The 18590-nt window shown below is 45.9% G+C and overlaps 2 protein-coding genes across 3 annotated transcripts; both read right to left on the reverse strand.

The window, feature by feature from the left end:
• Nucleotides 1-1378: 1378 nt before the first annotated feature.
• esyt3 (extended synaptotagmin-like protein 3) lies at nucleotides 1379-9772 on the reverse strand. 2 transcript variants are annotated; one of them, XM_088315505.1, is made up of 23 exons: nucleotides 9322-9772; nucleotides 8483-8524; nucleotides 8252-8341; nucleotides 7855-7931; nucleotides 7718-7787; nucleotides 7390-7479; nucleotides 6745-6800; nucleotides 6540-6660; nucleotides 6290-6466; nucleotides 6010-6092; nucleotides 5875-5923; nucleotides 5708-5797; nucleotides 5524-5586; nucleotides 5342-5398; nucleotides 4608-4679; nucleotides 4265-4351; nucleotides 4045-4194; nucleotides 3591-3910; nucleotides 3086-3184; nucleotides 2863-2994; nucleotides 2655-2760; nucleotides 2433-2482; nucleotides 1379-2089 (listed from the first exon to the last, which is right to left on the reverse strand). In XM_088315505.1, exons 1-23 carry the CDS (start codon nucleotides 9715-9717, stop codon nucleotides 2038-2040), a joined length of 2529 nt encoding a protein of 842 aa, XP_088171631.1. In that variant the 5' UTR covers nucleotides 9718-9772; the 3' UTR covers nucleotides 1379-2037. The 2 variants fall into 2 exon arrangements, with proteins under 2 accessions (XP_088171631.1, XP_088171632.1); XM_088315506.1 differs by having other exon boundaries at nucleotides 8252-8386; nucleotides 9322-9769.
• Nucleotides 9773-10994: 1222 nt separating this feature from the next.
• On the reverse strand, nucleotides 10995-18249 carry gjc4b (gap junction protein gamma 4b). Its single transcript, XM_088315502.1, has 3 exons — nucleotides 17993-18249; nucleotides 12545-13724; nucleotides 10995-12192 (listed from the first exon to the last, which is right to left on the reverse strand). The coding sequence occupies exons 2-3, from the start codon at nucleotides 13689-13691 to the stop codon at nucleotides 12179-12181; spliced, it is 1161 nt and encodes a 386-aa protein (XP_088171628.1). The 5' UTR covers nucleotides 13692-13724; nucleotides 17993-18249; the 3' UTR covers nucleotides 10995-12178.
• Nucleotides 18250-18590: the final 341 nt, after the last annotated feature.

An 18590-nucleotide genomic window follows, 5' to 3' on the forward strand; every position in this document is an offset into this window, starting at 1 on the left:
AACAAAACAAAAGAACAAGGCCCTGATATATATATATTTTTTTTTTACGTTTTAAAATTTAAATGTATTTAGCCATCATCATATGTTCCAAACTGTTTGAGTGTTAAATTTGGCTTTCTCAAATTTCCCCATTGTGGGACTAATAAAGGACATCTTATCTTATCATTTGTATATTGTTAATGTTTTAAATCCATCCTTAAAATGGATCGATTTGACCTGCTGAACTTGAAACCATTGTCCCAAAATTATTTGCTAAGTTGTGAAAACACACACACCCCCACACACACACACACATTTTTTTTCTTGAAAACAGGTCACTATGACCCTCAATTTAGCCAGAAGGTTCAAAGATGAGCAGCTGAAGGTTACGATTGACTCGCCTTGAGGAGGCTGTCGTCTTTTCTGCTCTTCGTCATGTCCTCCTTCTCCTCCTCCTCCTCATCTCGTCCCAGTCATCACGATGCTCAACAGGCATGGGTAGGAAGTCTTCTTCACAGCACATGAAGCTCACCGTGCATCCCATCCGAACAGAAGGACCACCGATTCCATTGACAGACTCTCAGCGTGTCCACAACACAATTTCCTCAAGAAGCCTAAAAAGGAGAAACTGCAAAGTTTACATGGCCAGCGAGGAGCCTGGCTCTCTCTCTCCCGGTCTGTCTGTCTCTCTCTCTCCCGGTCTGTCTGTCTCTCCGTCTGTCTGTCTGTCTGTCTGTCTGTCTGTCTCCCCCCCACACTCCCGCCCCCCTTACAGCCTGCCTCCGGGTGTTGTTACTGCCCTCTGCTGGTGTCTTTTAAGGACCATGTTGGGGGTATGGCGTTAGATTTATGCCACAATTACCGAAGCGTAATGTGAAATACCGCGTACAAAAATGAGTTTCGCGTGTACGTAATGTGAAATACCGCGTACAAGCCCCAATTACGTAAGCGTAATGCCAAATACCGCGTACGAAAACATGTTTTGTACGTACCAAAATATGTTTCGCGTGTACAGGAACTAAAGGGACAATATTGTTGAACCAAACGATGATATTTGAAAAAAATGTTTAGAATTATTACAAAAACAATAAGAACAGCGTGTTAGAATGCAGAAGGCCCTTCTATAGACTGTTGGCGTTTGAGTCTTCCCCGACGTCGTACTGTCGTATATCCGATTGGACAGTAAACAGCCAATCAGAATCAGCCCTAGTGTCCGACTCCTGATTGGTTAATAATTGTGGCACAGTTATCACGCTTGCATCGTAAGCGTAAATCTGCGTTTTGTACTCTTATCAAAAGGCACCGCTACATATATGATAATGTATAAAAAAATGAATGAATATGAATTTTGAATGTGATTTTTCACACAGGAAGACCAGACTTAAATAACATCAAAACGTTTTGTTCATTATCACACCTTTATTGAACATTTTTTCCACATTTGACACATTTCTATTATCCCCACAATGACACATTTTCCACACAAAAAATCAAATAAAAAAAGAGTGCAAAAACAAGTTATTCATACACTCATTTTTTATGTCCCAGAATTTCCACATTTCTCCATCAATTCCACTGTTCATCTTATCTTTCATTTTTCCGCAAGGAAAAGAAATGTTCAAATGAAAGGAGCTGTAACTAAATCCGCGTCACGTTTGAAGTCACACTTTCTTTTCACACCATTCCAAAACACAAATGTGGACTCGCTCCTGAGGAATTGGCAACAGTTGTAAGCCTCTCCAGTCTCATTCTTGGTAACTGTGTGAACAAATGTGATGCCAGCAACCTGAACTGCTTTTTATTTTTACCTCAACAACAACATGACAAATAATCCTCTTATAAAAAATTTAAAAAAAAAACATTGACATCACAATGCAGAAAACAGCTTGTGAATTTACCCTTACAATTAAAAAAAACTGTATAGCTGAAAAATATACACCTCAAATTTGTAACATCAAGCCATGTGTTGTTTAATACAACTGAAGCTACCGTAACATTTCGAAAGGCCTTGTGGTTTATTTAGCAAAGGATCTTGATCCGGAAGCAACAATCGTCAAGTTAAAGTTCCGCGCCGCTTTGACGCCTCGGGCCTTGTAACGACAACTTGTACCTTGGGACAAAAAGAAAGTCGCGTTAATACATTTCGAAAGAGTCCTTTTAAAAATAATGCATTGCTTGATCTAATGGGAAGGAGACCGCTTTCAATTGTTGCTTCGAGAAAAAAATGGCAGACTTTGGTCACGGCTCCTTCAGACTTTCTCGTGCACCTTTTCGAGATAGACATGCCTAGCTAATTTTGGGTGCATCAATAAAAGTTTTTCTAACTTTCCAGGGGGCACTACTGAATGAACACAGCGGTATACACGGCCTTGCAAAGTTTGGGGGAATTGTGAGGCCTCAAAAACAGAAAATCCAATTCCTAAGAAAAGTCTCAATTTACAAATATTCCATACCAGTCTTTGACACCTTTGACAAGATCCAGTTGGCCGAGACTGATCAGCACCTGAGGACAGAAAATGTGTGAATTGATGCCCCAGTACAACATTATTGACCTAGACCCTTTGTGTTTGGCAATGTCTCTGCTGCAGGCGCCGCATGCATGGATCAGTGTTGCTGATTCTAAGAATCAAATTTTTATTTTGGATGATCAATTATGAGAGACCGCGTCTGCTCACCATTCCAATGTCCTTCCTTTCGCGCATGTGGAACATCTTGTTGTTTTTCACCGCCACGTCCAACGTGCGGGTTAGGGCCTCCGCCAGGGACACGTCAAACTCAAATCTGATGTTGGGTAGGAAGAGCACACGCGGACGCACAGGGAGTCAGAACCCACAATCGAGAAAATGCTTTGGGTCCATCCTAAGCAAAAGCGTGAGTGCGTACTTCTCCTCAAAGATGGGATTGACGGTCCTCTTCTTGATGTGGGTTCTCTTGCGGTGTCTCCACGTCTGGTCGGGAAGCAAATACAGCCGCACGTACGAGTCCGTTCCGTTTTCACTGCAGGGGAAGATGTTCCTGCATGCGACATATGACGAGAATACGGCAGGTGAGCGGCCGCGGTAACCGTTCCTGCCTCAGCAGGGGGCGGGGCCTACTTGTACAGTACCTGCAGCTGTTGACTGTAATGACTAGTTTGTTCCTCAGGGTGGCGTAGCGCACAGACAGGCAGATCTCGCCCAAGGAACCTCGATGTTTACGGAGGACCCTACAAAAATATTGCAAACTGTCAAGCTGGACGGGTGGGCGGAAAAAAGTGTTGCCGGAGAGGTTTGGGAATTGTGGCGTTAAAAATGTCAAATGAGTAATAAATAAATATCCTGGTTGGTCAAAAATATTTCAAGGTTGGGAAAAGGACATATTTTGGAGAAAAAGTAGGAATTTTTTGTCAGTCAAGGGTCAATGTGAGCCCCGAATTAGTTTTTGTTGGCTCAGTACTCCGGCTTTAACGATTCACTCAAGTCTGTTTTGGTTTGTTTCTTTTTCTTTATAGGTCAACGCGACTGCGCTGTTGGTCTGTTTTCAAGTTCATTGCGGCCCACTGTTCGTTTCGCTGGTACAGGTCAATCTGAGCCGCAGGTGCAGCCGAGACGTGGCCCATAGCCCAAACTCACTCCGGATAGGCGGCCCCATCGGCCAGATCGAAGCGCGACGCCGCCAGAGCGTTCTCTGACAGGAGGCTGTGCGAGTCATAGCGCCGCATGCTGGACGTGGCCGGGGACGGCCTCAAGGCCTCCGAAGCCAGAAAGGAACCCCGCCGGTGGGTGGAGTAGTCCTCCGAGGGGTTTCCAGGCCCGCCGGCGGACGAGGAGGCCCAACCGTCGGCACTCGCGTTGGAAGGAAGTGCGGACAAGGAGGACGCGCCGGCGTTGCTCCGTGGCATTTCTTGGTTCTCGATGACGGCTTTGGGAGCTGGTTGCTCCAGAGAAAGAACCTGTTGAGGTAAAGAAATGACGATGAAGATCAACGAGTGTTTTGTTGTTTGAGTACGAGTCCTACTTTGGTATGCCAGAAATGTTGATGGGTCAACGTGAGTGGCGGTCGGGTTGCTTTTCACTTTGGACCTACCCTGAGCGTGGCCTTAAGTTTGATCTGGCTGTTGGCGCCCGACTGCTCCAGCAGGAAGCGCTGGTCCAGCATCATGTTGGAGACGTTGATGAAGCGGCTCACGGGCAAGCGGAGAATGCCCAGTTGCGTCTTCTTCTCGTGCTCTTTGACCTGCCAACACAAATCACAAAGGAACCTGCGCCTCCTCCTCGGGTTGGAGCGGCTTCATTTGTTTTCCAACCTGAACAATGAGCTGCTGCCTTTTGACGTCATGCACAAAGAAAGTGAAGCCTTCCTCCCATACGGGGTCTTTAGTAGAAAATGCAACCTGAAGACAAATTTAAAGAGAGAACCTCTGACTTAGATGGATACCTTGCGTTTGATTGGAACTTTTTGCGCTTAAAATTGAAGTCCAATTAGCATTTTTAGCTGAGCTTGTTAGCACGTGCATGCACCTCAGCCATCTGATTCCAACTATTTTTGGTACTATGCTCAATGAAAATCATCCATCCATTATCTGAAATCGGCGGCAGTAGGCAGGTTGCAGTTTGTGGAAAATGAAATTTAAATATTTTATGCCGTACCTTGCTTTTCTGAACATCGTCATTGATGGAAATTTCCACAAAGGAGCTCGGCCCCGCAGACTTCCTTGTGAGCTGAAAGTAAAGCCGAGCCGTCGACATATATGCGAAAAAATAATCATTAACTTCATGAAAAAAAATACTGTGTGCAAAAATGTGACTTTTTAGAAGAGCATTTAACAATTTATTTGTCTATCAAATGTCTGTGCATACTAGATTCAAAGTTTTAAAGAATACATTCCAATTATCATGATACTAGATGCGAAAATAATTGTTGAAAATAAAAAAACTTTAGAAGATCTAATTGGCTCTTCATTATCATTCAGATTTCGAATGGAATGAGGGGATCAAGTTCAAATTTCCAATTAAGTGTTTTTTTTAACTGTATTTTCAGTGATTGTCCAGCAGGCGGCAGTAGCAACAAAGATGCCACTGAAGCGTGAAGGTTGACGAGCTTCGAGGCAAATAACAGAAAAGACGGAACTCTTTTTCAGGTGGTGGCCAGGTTACCAATAAAAACTAAAAACCAACGTTTGCCTGAATGGCTTATTAAGAAACAAACAAATAAACGCTGATTGGTTATCAACACATTTTTGGTTGAAACCGAAAGCAAAACTCAAAAGACTGAGAAAGAAGCGGAAGCACCTGTAAAGATGATTGGCATGCAGTCGGAAAACAGGAAATACCGGCCGGCAAGTGCAACGGAATAGAAGGCACACGAAACACCCAACGCTTACCCGACCTTCTCTCCCGTGCTTCTTTTTCTGATGATGCTCGATCTCACTCAGATCTTTCTGCAAACACATTGACACTGTTGTTCAACAAGTAGGAAATAAAAGATCATTTGGGCATCAAGAAGATGAACTTAAAGAAATTCCCGTGGCACACTCTCGTAAATACCGCATTGCATGTTCCTTACCGGAAGGTTGGACGCGTTGTCCAGATACACGGCAAGCATGGCACAAGCGTAGCCTTCAGAAGACTAAAAGAACAAAATGGATTCATCGCAAAGGAGTCAATACCATTTCACGGCAAGGAAAATGATCAGCATTACGAAGGGATGCGTCAAGCTCATGATAAGCAACTTTCTGGCAGCTTCGTACCTCCTTCAGCAAAGTGGCGTCACTTTGGAGTGACAGCCAATGAAGCTTCAAGTGAACTTCACCACTCGCCACCCCCTCCAGAGGAAACCACTAACACAGACGCACGGGGTCACCATACATCACAAAGTTTCAGGGGGAAAAAAAAGCAGGACTGAGCGCGGCCTCACCTGATCCATTTCTTTCTCCTTCTTCACTTGTCCCAAATCGAGATGATACCTGAGAGGAGAAAGCGCACGTCAACCTAACGCGACAACGATGACCGCTTGAAGTGACGGCTCATTTGCGCGTCCGAATCTTCTCACCGTCCGATGAAGTCGTCCTTGTCTGTGTCTTCATCAAATATCTCCACCTCCAGCTCTTGTCCGGGGGCCTCGTGGACAACAAACTGCGCACACGCACACACACACAAATGTGACATTTCAGCAACACGGGAGGATCTGATTCTGCTTATTTGTGAATTTCAAGCTCGCTAACTTGACCGCCATCATGCGGCACCAGTTTCGATTTCAGATCAGCCCAGTTTGTCAACGTTTTTTTTTCTTTTTTCCCTGAAGGCGCCGTTGCGTGGCGATGTTCTCCCACCTCGTAGACCTCGGCCCATCTGGGGTGCAGATTCTCTTTGATGGTCTCGCTCTTGACGTTGCGGTCGCCCACACGGAGGTTCGCGTACGGGTCCGACTTGCCCTTCACCATGCCCAGCATGTACGTGTCCTTGGCCACCAGGTCTCGGGCCTCCACTAAGTGGACTCTCACCACTCCCTGAAATGCAAACGGCCTTTCAAAAGCGCAGCGCACGGCCCGCCTGAAACGGACGACGGCACCGGTGACGCACGCGAGGCAGCGGAAACCTCATCTGGTCCACTTTGACTTGGTCAATGAGCGGGAAGCACATGCGGTTGGGCAGCACCATGAGAGAGGCGATGATGTCCATGATGGTCCCCTCGGACAAGGAGCTAAAAGTTGGAAAGACGACGACACGGGCGACGGGTTAGCCCGAAAGCACGAAAGCGCTTCAACGTCTTGAGGGCAGAAGGCACCTGAAGGCGGGGCTGTCTAAAATGTTGGTCATGCCCGTCCAGTTGATTTCCAGAGTCTGAAAGATGAAGAAATATGGACGTCGATCACGATAACGGCACACAAATGAACGTTCTAAAACACAAAAGTGAAATGAATTGCAGTGGCTTGAAGTGAAGCATTGTGGGACTTGACAATTTGGAGGACGACATGTCCAAGACGGGTCATATTCCAGCGGCGTGAAAAATAACAACGGAGAGAGATTTGTCTTTGCAAGAAGGAAATGCAGTCAACTATTTTTTTTTATAGTTTGTGTCAGCTCAAGAAAATGTTCAGGTCCGTTCTTTGCTGTTGACAAAGTGTTATCGAGCTTCAAAAACTTGAGAAGTTCATGAAGAAAAAAAAAAAAAAGTTCATGGCAGCCCAAAGAGAAAAGACCGCAAGGCGGAGCGACGGGATGAGGTCTCCAAATGTAAGAACAACGAATATGATATGAACCAATGAAATAACTTGGAATTAAACACAGCGACTTTTGTAATCGAGTAGTCAGTAACTTACAAAGTAACTGAGTTACTTTATGAAAGTAACTGCGGCAAGACTGTTCCTAAATCGCTCCAATATTCGGCCACAATGCAACTGAAACTTGGCCGACGGCGGGGTGGACTCACCGGGCGGCGAATGAAGAAGAAGGTGACTCCTCCCACGAGCGGTGCGTCTCCAATGAGAGGCTCCAGAATCACTCTGATCATCCCCCGCAGCTGAACGATTCAAAGACGCTCACGTTAGGAAGTGAAATTGACAAAGCTGCCGCTGGTTGCGCTCCACATGTCCCCGTCGCCACATGGCCACGCCCCTTCAAACGGGCCAACTTCGCCACACTAACCGGTCCCCACATGACGTTCCGAGGACGCCGCTTTGACAAGCGACTTGACGTTTCATGTCATGCGTGTAAAAAGAAGGCGTTGGCGATGACACGCGACGCACGGCGGCGCTCACTTTAAGTCCTTTGACACCGGCTGTGATGGCCGACTTGAGCTCGGCGTCGATGTCGACGTCGCCTTCGTAACTGCCGAGCAAAAGCCGTCAGAAACGTGAGCGAGTTAGCGGCAGGAGGGAAAACGTGCGCCACCAACTTGATGGTCATGTCCAGGACGACCTCCCGATGATCCACCTCATGCGTGTACGCTTGGATTCCAACGATGCGAAGAGGCTGCCAATAGGAAGAGGCACAAATTCATCCGGCGACCGACGTGCTCGGCTCAAGACACTTTTTGCGCACTTCTGCATGTGAAGACCCCCGTTATTGTGGAGTGAGTGTAGCGATTTGAAGGCCGATGGACACGTACGCACGCGCACACATTTAACGTCACAGCTACTACAGCACGCATTCTACACGACAGAATGTGAGCAGCAACGCCTATGAAGATTAAATAAACACTTGACAGTTTTCATCTGTGTCTGCGACACGTAAGCCACTTGCAGTGCTTTTCTTGTCAACGGAATGCCTGCTGAGAGCCAAGAAGAACTCACAACGTGTCCAAAGTGGATCTTGGTGAAGGTGAAGGTCTTGAGCTCGGAGCTGGACTGTCTGACGGCCGTCTGGATGTTTTCCCGCAGGAGCTTCTCCATGAACATCCCAAAGAAAGGCCAGGCCTGCTCAATCACCTTCCACACCGGACCGCGCCGGAGCAGGAAAACCGCAAAGACGAAACTTTGCAGTCACTTCCGGACAGAGCTCAAGGTGTGCTTTTCATACCGTACCTTGTTAACCCACTCAACTTTCTCCACGTTGGTGAATTGGATCTTTTGGGGGGAGACACGAAAAACAAATGTCAGTAAAAAAAATAAATGAATAAAATGTTTATTTGGGCATTTTGTCTCGGACAGACACTCATTTTGGCAGGAGGGGGGTTAAATGCAAGAAGCAACTTAAAAGGACGAAGACGGACGGCAATTATTTTTATGAAAATGGACAAAAGTGTAAGGACGGAAGGCTGGCCACGTCCAGGACAGAAGACGGACTGGCAAAGTAATGTAAAGTGCCCGTTGATGGAGATTAATATGAAAGCAGGGAATGCTAACATCAATTTACAGTCGACTCCACAGCCCCTGCCAAACATCTTTGGCGAGCACACTCACTCAAGCAGCGTTGACTGGTGAGTGGGTGCGGTGCAAGTGCGCCACACTTGTTAGGAGGTTCAACCCAAGTCAGGTATGTCATGCAAATATAAAACGACTGCATAATCTCAATAGACTGTAACTTAATATTTTTAGTTTTTTGGGGGGTGGTGGGGCATTTCCTAGACAGCTTGGCAATTCATCCAATTTCACTTCGAAGGTCCAAAAATGATGTATGTATCTGTCTACAAATGTGTTTTCTACCTGTGTGTCGCTTCAGGAGGCATTTTTGTGTGGTGATGCGTCATGACCTGTCAAATATGCGCGATACAAATAAAGTTGTACATATGCACCTTGGAGAACACTAAATATTATTTATGTGCTTTAGTGCTGAAAACAGCCGCATTGTCAACACTTTCAGTGCAGTTTCCATCTTAAGAAAGAAAGAAAGAAAGAAGCGTTGAATTGAGTTTTGGACGTACCCACGATGCCATCTGCAGCGAGTTCTTCAGCTCCGTGCTCACCACATGCGTCTCGTTGTCCGCAAAGTCGATGGCGCTCCCGATGCGGGAGTCCTTCCACTGGCGGTTCTTCTTCCACCAGGTGACCAAGAGCATGCACAGCAGCAGCCAGCTGACGCTCAGGCCCAAGTAGCCCGTCAGGTAGACCGGGTAGAAGAGCACCGCGCCACGGAGGAAGTACACGAAGAATTCGGTCAGGATGCGGTTGACAGTGGACGGGTTCAGCTTCTCCGAAGCATCGCCGTCGAGTGGGACCTCGTCGAAGCTCGGGGGAGCCATCGGGTGCTGGTCCGAAAGCCCGCCGGTGCCGAGTTCCGAGGTTCCGCTGTGGGGCGTCAGAACCGAAGAGGACGCCATTGGCGCAGCGGAGAAGTGGACCGAGACGCTTCCGCACTTGGGGAGCCGTAAGGTGGGGGGCGGAGACACACCTGGGCCCGTTGGGGTGGGGCTAAGCAAAAAAAAAAAAAACCTCAAACGAAGCCTGGACACGCTTTGAACTCTACATTGGTTGAATTGGCTCTTTCTTTTTTTCTCTTCTTTTTTTTGTCATTTATTTTTATTATAATTTTTTAGTAACCCAGAACATACAAACGGCGACAAACATGGAAGCATGATTGGCTACTGCATCCGCCTCGCTACATGATTGGCTACTGCATCGGGGCAACAACTATGGGCTGATATTTTTGCCACTCGAAACTGAATCTCAATATTGTCGATTTGAATGCGAATTGCTTAACTTGAATATTTGAATTGAAAATTGAATTATTGAATTGAAAAACTGAATTTGAATTACATAAATTGTATATTTATTGTTTAATTTGAATCTGAATTTTTCCATTTGAATGTCTTTTTTGTTAGGAACTGTATCCCAATAAACTTGAAAATTAATTTAAGACTGTAAAATTCCTCAAAAAAAGTGCAGCTCACTAAAAATCCAATACTGCTTATGCTCATATTCAGTTCGCCGAGTTAAAATACAAACCTCATTGACATACGGGAACTTTAAGGCGCCTCTTGGATTCGCATTGGATTGCAGGTGCATAGATCTCTTCGGCCAATCAGCACCTTCGTTTTCAAGGCCATAAACTGCGTCCTCAGTCACGTGTTACTTTGTGCTTTTGCAGGACCGAAAGAGACCTCTAGAGGGCGCCAAGCGTCGGACACTAGCAAGGCCGGTTGCTGATTTGTTCACCGCAAAATTCTCTGGCGTATTTTATATTTTGTATGTATTTTATATTCCGTGCAATGACGGCTGGCAATACTAATGAGGCAGTTTACGGTCTACCAAACAATTTTTTTTGTCTTTCTTAAGCCTGCCTGTCCTATTTTCCCCGAACAAAAAGCACGAGCTGTGATGGAACTTTTTTTGTAACTATTACTTCAAATGAAAACGTGTCATTTTCTCATCAGTGTCAAGCGTCGCATCTTGACGCTTTTTAATGCATCATGTTATGAGATAAAAATTTGTGTCAGTCGTAAACTTTTTTTTCTTACTCCTTCCAGGATGCACACATTTACAAATATTGTAGTTTTTTGGACATGCCGTTTCCAAAATGCAATTTGTAAGCAGAATATGACTTCAGTTCTGCAATTATGAAATAATCTTGAGAAGATGAATAAAACCACTTTGAACCTTTGTTCTTTTTTGTAAATATTTTATTTGTAAAACCAACCACAAAAGCTATCATTACAAAAAAGGTATTAAAACGTACAAAAAGCATCCTTGTAAAAAAATACATTGAGATGACTGTTATTGAGTCGGCACAAAACGGCACTGAGTGGGTGTACTTCACATACCCAAAAATGAAAAGGCCTTGGCTTCACATCGATATGATTGCGAGGTATGCAACCAGTCATTCAGCAACATTGACACAATTATCCCTTTTTTTTTTTTTTACTTAAACAAATGAACGTGTGCTATGTGTACCGATTTTCAAAAAATAAATTGTACCAAAAGAAATTTGCATCTCATCAACTCTAGCCCCATTCCACAGATTCGATCAGGCATCGAGGGGGGGGGGGCTAAGACAGCAGTCATTTATATATTGTATATACACAACAACAAAAAAATGCACCTTTTTGACAAGACCATAGAAAAAGAAAATAAAGGACAATATTAAGAGTTTTGTATATTTCAAGCATTACCCAGGTTTGTTTGTCTTTGGGCGGAGGCACATCCAGAGTGTTTGCAAAGTTGGTACAACACTGCCCAGAAAATAAACAAGAGTAGAAAAAACACACTTGAGAGCCTTGGTATGATGCGATCATTCATCCAGTACCTTTCTTTTTAAGCAAGGTGCCTCATCCATTAAGCTTTCCTCACCGTTCACACTATTCCTGGTTTTTCCTCACCCCACCCCCCCCAAAAAAAAAGCGGAATTCCAGTTCTAAAGCTGAGATGCATTTGACTGAACTTCCCACAGTTCCAACTCTTAAATTGTGACTAGCTCCAAGTCTCATATAACATAGATAGATAGAAATATATGTGTAACAAAAATAATTTTTAAGTAGCTGCCCTGAGGGAGACGTTCATGGTGAGGGTTTATCGCAAAAAGCACTTTGGATCTTCTTTTTTGTCTCAAGTAATGTCAGGTTGAGACCACCGTTCTTCTTTTGGGACCGTGGACCGGCTTAACACTGATATTGCTCGGGGCTGACTTCATACACCTCGAGACAAAGAAAGTCACCGCGTCTCATTCATACACACAAACAAAGAAACACGCACGCACTAACTCAGGTTGGTTTCCCTTATTTCCAATCACCGATCGGGATGGCAGCTCCACTTTCCAGTGTTAGCTGGCCTGGTGGTGACTTGGGCCTACGCACGCATACCTGCAAGAAGAGAGTAAGGGGAAAAAATAAATAAAAATCAGGTTGCAGTATAATGAGCACGTTTATCATCCACTTGGAGTCGACCTGTGCACGTGCCTGATGGTAATGATCGAGAAAACGTCGTCCGAAGTAAACGGCTCTTTTACAATGTCGCAATAAATGCGAACATGAGCCGCGATCATTTTGGTCATCATACAGAGGGTTGTAATAATTGTTAAAACTTTATTTCGGGTCCATGCAGGAGAGTCAATGGAGGAAAAAAAAAAATAAAAAAAAAAATCGGCTTAGTCGACTGCTGTAATAATTGTTGGAATCGCAACTTTTGGCAGACATTTCAGACGCCAAAACGTACCTTTGTCGGACGTGGCGGTCTGCTTCTCTTGGGCAAAGTTGAGTCTGTTCTGCTCGGCCGCCGTTCCGTTGGACTCGGGGCTGCTGCTGCGAGACGGGCCGAGCTCCTCGTTGTGGTAGGCCATGTCCAAATGCTGCTGGGCCAGCTTCAGGTGCCTTCGCAGCCTCTCCAGCTCGCGCGAAGACGCCTCGTCGCCGAACGACTCGCGGCCCGAGTCGGCCAGGTTGTCCCGGAAGCCCAGTTTGCCCGACGGGTCCTTCTTGAGCGCCGCGTGGTAGCCCGGAGGCGCCGAAGGCTGCCGGGAGATGGAGGATCTCTGGCTGGCCAGCGCCGAGTGTCGAGGGGTGGGCGGCTGCGTGCGCGGTCCGCAGAAGCAGTCGCGAATGCCGCTGATGCCCAGGTGGAGGATTTCCAAGACGGTGAAGAGCAGGCACAAGGCGCTGACGGCGTACATGATGAGCAGGAAGACGGTTTTCTCGGTGGGACGCGAGACGTAACAGTCCACGGTGTGCGGGCAGGGCGAGCGCGTGCAAACGTAGGACGGCGCCACCTCCAGGCCGTACAGCACGTACTGCCCGAACAGGAAGGACGCCTCGAAGATGGCGCGCGACAACAGCTGGAAGACGTAAACCTTCATCAGGCCGTCCCGCTTGATACGCCGCCGCCCGTCGTGTTTCTTACTCGGCTTTTCCTCCACTTCCTTGTCCTTCTCCGGCTCGATCTCCTCCAGGATCATGGGGTCCTCCTCGCCGTTGTCCTCGGCCTCCTCGTAGTCGCGGTTGGCGCCGCGGCTGACGATGGGCATGCGCTTGCGGGCCCGCGGCCGGTAATCCACGTCCTCCATGCGCGCGATCTTGTGCATGGCGAAGCCCAGGTACATGATGGTGGGCGTGGTGATCATGATCACCTGGAAGACCCAGAAGCGGATGTGCGAGAGCGGCGCAAAGGCGTCGTAGCACACGTTCTCGCAACCGGGCTGCTGCGTGTTGCACACAAACTTGCTCTGCTCGTCGTAGTAGATGGACTCGCCGCCCACCGCCGTCAGCACGATGCGGAAGACGATCAGCAGCGTCAGCCAGATCTTGCCCACAAACGTGGAGTGATTGGAGATCTCGTCCAAGAGACGCGTGAGGAAACTCCAGCTCATCTTGCCCGTCCAGCCGCCGTCAACTTCTCAGACCTGAAAACAAATAACAGTTAGTTTTTTTTTTTCCTCTTTGCCCAAAATCATTTGTATCCAAAGAGTGGGGCAAGCATTCACCGGAAGGAGACTTTGGCAAAAGTAGTCGTTCGCTGGCAGTTGAAGGCCGCGCAAAATAGTCAACTATTGTGACTCTCGTCGCAAACATTGCAACAGCAGCTCATCAGCCTCATCTCCGGTGTTTTCAATCCTCGCCACCAGAGGGCGCCATTGTATTCCCCACAAAGTAGAGGATTCCCAAAGCTTGCTTAAATAAAAGTTCTCACACGTCTGCGTCTTTAAGAACATTTCTGTTTTCGCTTAACATTCACACCCACTGTGTGCCTCACGTGTGTTTGTTTATTGTTTCTAATCTGGCGCCAGCCACAGCTTTAATTAATCAGCACAACGCGCTTGGAATTCCACATCAAATTGCCCGAGGCTGCCAACGGGCCGCAGGAAGCCGCTCATGAAAATAAGAAACGAATCAACCGGCGAAGAGAAGATCTTGTGGTTTCACGCCTTCTGTGACCAAGCTCATAACTTGAACTAAATAATTCGCACGGAGAGTGGAAAGCACAAGAGATGAGGAAGAACCATCGTTCTTGTGTCAAAGTGCAAAACCATCCGGCTCGCAAAAGGACAAGTTGCGATGTTTGAGAGTTGGCCTTCAAGTTTGCAGCCAGTTGGAATAAAAGTGTCTTTGTCAGATCGAGGACGGAGAGCAAGCACACGATGTCAAGTTATAATTGGTCGTCACGGCAACTCAGACTCAAATTCATTCATTCCTAAAGAATGAAGACGTTTCAACAGTCGGCGTCCTCCTCGACGGGCGTGTCTTGACATGTTGGAAAATTGTGGGAACGTCATTCAAGTTAGTCAGCGCTCCAATACTCAAAGATTTGCGGAGGGAAATAAACATCTGTGAACATCGACAGTCATTCACAAAGGTTGATTTGAGGAAACGGGACTTTTGTTTGGTGAAGACGTTTCAACTTTCTTTGGTTGTAGTTTCTTTTATTTTTTTTTTAGTGCAGCGTCTCCCTGAAAATGTTTGTGGCGGCGGTGGTCACCTAAGAGTTGTTGTGGCGCAGCGTGGCAAAAGCGGCTGCTTACGTGGCCACTCTTCCCGTTGAGCGAGAAGATCTTTGAGGCGGGTGTGTTGCTTTCGCTGCATTGTTATTGAAATCAAGCGAAAGCGGTAACGCAATCCGCCTCCTCCGTTTAGGGAGGGCCTCTTTCACACCGGCCGTCTCGTCTTTCCCGAATCGTTCCATGTCCCTTCATTTTTGTCGGCAAACAAAATCTCCAACGAGCTGGTCTGCGTTTGCGGAAAAGCCGTTTGCGCTCTCCGAGGAACGCCTCGCGTCACTGGACTGCATCAAACAACATTGCCACGCTCGCGCACATGTCAGAGTTCATCAACTACTTCAGTAAAAATGGAAACAAGAAGTTAACCTTTCTGCGGTGTCCGAATTGATTGAGATGCTTGTCAATGCACAGAACAAAGAATCGCCTTCAACCGCTAAGCAAGTTTCAGGAATTGGTGGGAAAAGAACTCCTCATAAGCATTTTGACACTCCATATCATGTCAAATGTTCACAGTAAAGCGTTTCATGAAATACAAATCAACTGTGATCAGGAACGTACGGGGGAAAAAAAAAAAAAAACATGAGCACCAAACTGCTTTGGTGGTTTTGGACAGCTTCGAGGACGCAGCGGATACAAAATGCTGAACGGTAACGCAACCAAAAACTCCTTGGACCTGGCGTGCATCAAACAGTCCGACAGAACCTCTTCAGAAACTTTCTACGACATGGCAGCTTGTCAAACAAATGGCGCATGAATTACAAACATGACGGCCGGCCGAAGGGGCGAACACCAGGGCCGATATCGGCCTCATTTCAAAGTCTTCAAAATGGAAAACTTTGGTGTTCAATTTCTTTGGAGCTTAGTTTAAGTTAAAAACATCAATCTGTCGTCTGCGTCGTACAATAAATGTCATTAAATAATATCAAAGAAGGTTATACTTAAAAATAAGAACGTGACATTCCTGTGCTTCCTCACACTTTGGCTCTGATGCTTAAAAATGTTGGCATGCTGATCCTGCTTCAAAAGAGCCCGTTGAATAATTCAGAGTAAAGTTCACCAACAGTAACTTTTTCGTGAAATTAAAAAAAAAAAACAAGTTCATCCACAGAAAAATTGGTTAGCTCCGTCCTCTTATTTATTTTTAAGAATTGGAACTGAGAATGGTGAGGAACCAGAGTGGAATCAAAGAGCCGGATTTGGAACCGCTAACACATCAAACTTGATCGGCAGCAACTTGAAATGCCGGCCATATACGGAGAAAGCGACTCAACGGCTTCAGCGGCGCCACATCATCTTTGGCCTGAAGAACAAGTGTTTGTTTGTGCTGGCGCGCTCCGCAGGTATGACGGTGACATTTTCACGCCGCTCATGTGACCAAGAGTTCCTCAATAAATCAAGGCTTGCAAGGAACTGCGCAAGTTTCCGTTGTGCTTGACACGCTGGGGCTGACCAAGCAATTTTTTCAGAGAGGACCCTCACGCTTTTAGTCACGTTTACAAGCTTTGAGCAACATGGAAGCTGGAAACCAGAGCAAAACAAAAAGGTCAAATGGAAGACAGCCGACAAAACTCCAAACTAAAATGGTGGGGAAGCCGAGATGAAGTCTTCTATAGATTTCAAACCGACTCCGTGACACAGATGTTGTGGTTCTTTTGCGCTCACGTGCAACTAAGATCAGAGCTGAGATACGACCATAGAGCGACACTTTCTTCCTATCCAGTAACGTGACAGAGCTCACCACCTTAGACTAAAAGGAGTCCAACAGGGTTCAATATTAGGACCGCTTCTCTTTCTTTTCTTTGTAAATAAAATCTATAATCAAGTCAGCCGGGATATCGTATGTACGCTGAAGATACAATTTCGTAGTCCTGTTCTCTCTCGAGGCTGAATTTTCAATTTTGTTTCCATGTTATAGCTGCACCAAGTTTGTGAAGACTCAAAATTCCACAAATCTCCCTTTTAAGATGTCATCTAAGGGAAAAGAGGCCAGTAACTGACGCTTATTTGATTTTTGGTCCTCAATCAATCAATCAATAATTCAAACTTTATTTATCCGTGAATCTGTGGTAAATGCTTTCAATTGGGGCACATTTCAAAAATATTTATAATCTGATTTGTCGATTAATTGAAAAAAATCATGGATAGACTAATCAATTGTTCAAGTTTTTAGGATGTAAAATAAGAGTGGAAATGGATTTTTCTGAGCCAAAACATTTTTGAGGAGTATTTTTTTAGGGCTGCTACAGAATATGGTCTGGCATTTAAATGAGGAAATTGGATTCGAGATGCGAGTGTTGCGAGTTACAAGCAAACTCACTTGACCGGACCGAACTCGTGAATCAGGGTGCCGGTAGGGAAGTTTTTTTCTTGTATAAAAAAAAAAAAAAACTATTTTCTTGAGATGTGAAGATTGTGACACATTTCACGATGACTTGAGTCGATATGACATTAGTGGATATTCATCGTCTTGACGAAGCCACCGCAAAGCAAACGGGGGGGGGGGGCTTACGGGTGATGTGGCTTCCACATCTGGGATGTTAGTTGCAAATTCCTCCACAGGCTCAGCGGGGCCTACATTTTGGAAGCCAAAATGGGCTACTTTGTGTTCCTTACGGTGGGTTGAAACAAAAAAAGGGTTTTGTACGACACTTGACTTCAATGCAACGAAATGAGCACACAAGGGAAGCCTCGATTGTCTCTCGTGGCCCGTTTGGATGCTCCACGTGCTTTACCCCTCTCGAGAATTCCCCACAAATCTTTTTTGAAATGTGGAAAAAGAAAATAAACTGAAAAGATAAAGAATTCTACGTGAACTGGATGGATGAGGGAAGACAAAAAGGTCCCCCTTTCGTCACATTTTACGCCACAAACTCCGAACGTCCACTTAAAACTTTTATTTGACCAATTTAAGGTGGAATACGTTTAATATTACAACGACACGCGTGTTCTTATTCGAGTTTACAAAATGCGTTTAAAAGCTTCAGTTTGGGTGGGTTGCCAGATTGCGCGTCGTCTCTCACACGTAAGCAAAGGCTAGCGAAAAAAAAGAAGAATTTAGTGCCAAAAAGTCGCTTTTGAAATCAATTACTCGCTACCTGGCTGAAAAGTTTGCGTTAAATGTGCTGCTACCACAGCTGAAATGGTGCTTTTGTTCGTTAAGTAGTTAAAACAATTACCTTGGGATTGCGATGCTGCTGCTTCGTTGCTCTGACTTCCCTCGTCTCTTTTTTTCCACAAAAAAACGTCTCCCACCCAAAAAAAAAAATCACACACGCAGGAGTCCCAACTCAAGCCATTCGTTGTGTTTGTTCTCTTGTCGGGGTGGACGAGCAGCTCGTATCCTTCCTTCGTCGTCCTCGTCGCGAGCTTTTGTGTGCGTTGGACGCGGCGGGCTTCAGACAAAGAGTGGAGCCCTGCAGGGTGGGTGTCCCCCTCCTCCCCTCCTTTTCTCCGTTTCTCCTCCTCCTCCTCCTGTGCTGCTGCTGCACCACCCCACCCCCTCGTCTCGTCCTCGTCGGCTGCCACACTGCTCCTGATGCAACACTAACCTCCTTTTTCCATGCGTCGCAACCCCCCCAACGCCGGCCAACAACCAGTTCAAGCAAAAAAAAAAAAAAAACGTTAAAGCCTTCATGTGGTCGAGCTTGAAGAGCTTTAACTACATATGAGGGCATCATAGTATACTGACCTGACATGACATAAATACAATTATGTGTTCATGTCATTTCTGGAGCTGCGTTGTTTTTATGTTTCTACACCATGCAGAATTCAAAA

Source organism: Idiotropiscis lumnitzeri, chromosome 14 (assembly GCF_059441095.1).
Source record: "Idiotropiscis lumnitzeri isolate Australia: NSW breed Sydney's pygmy pipehorse chromosome 14, RoL_Ilum_1.0, whole genome shotgun sequence".
NCBI lineage: Eukaryota > Metazoa > Chordata > Actinopteri > Syngnathiformes > Syngnathidae > Idiotropiscis > Idiotropiscis lumnitzeri.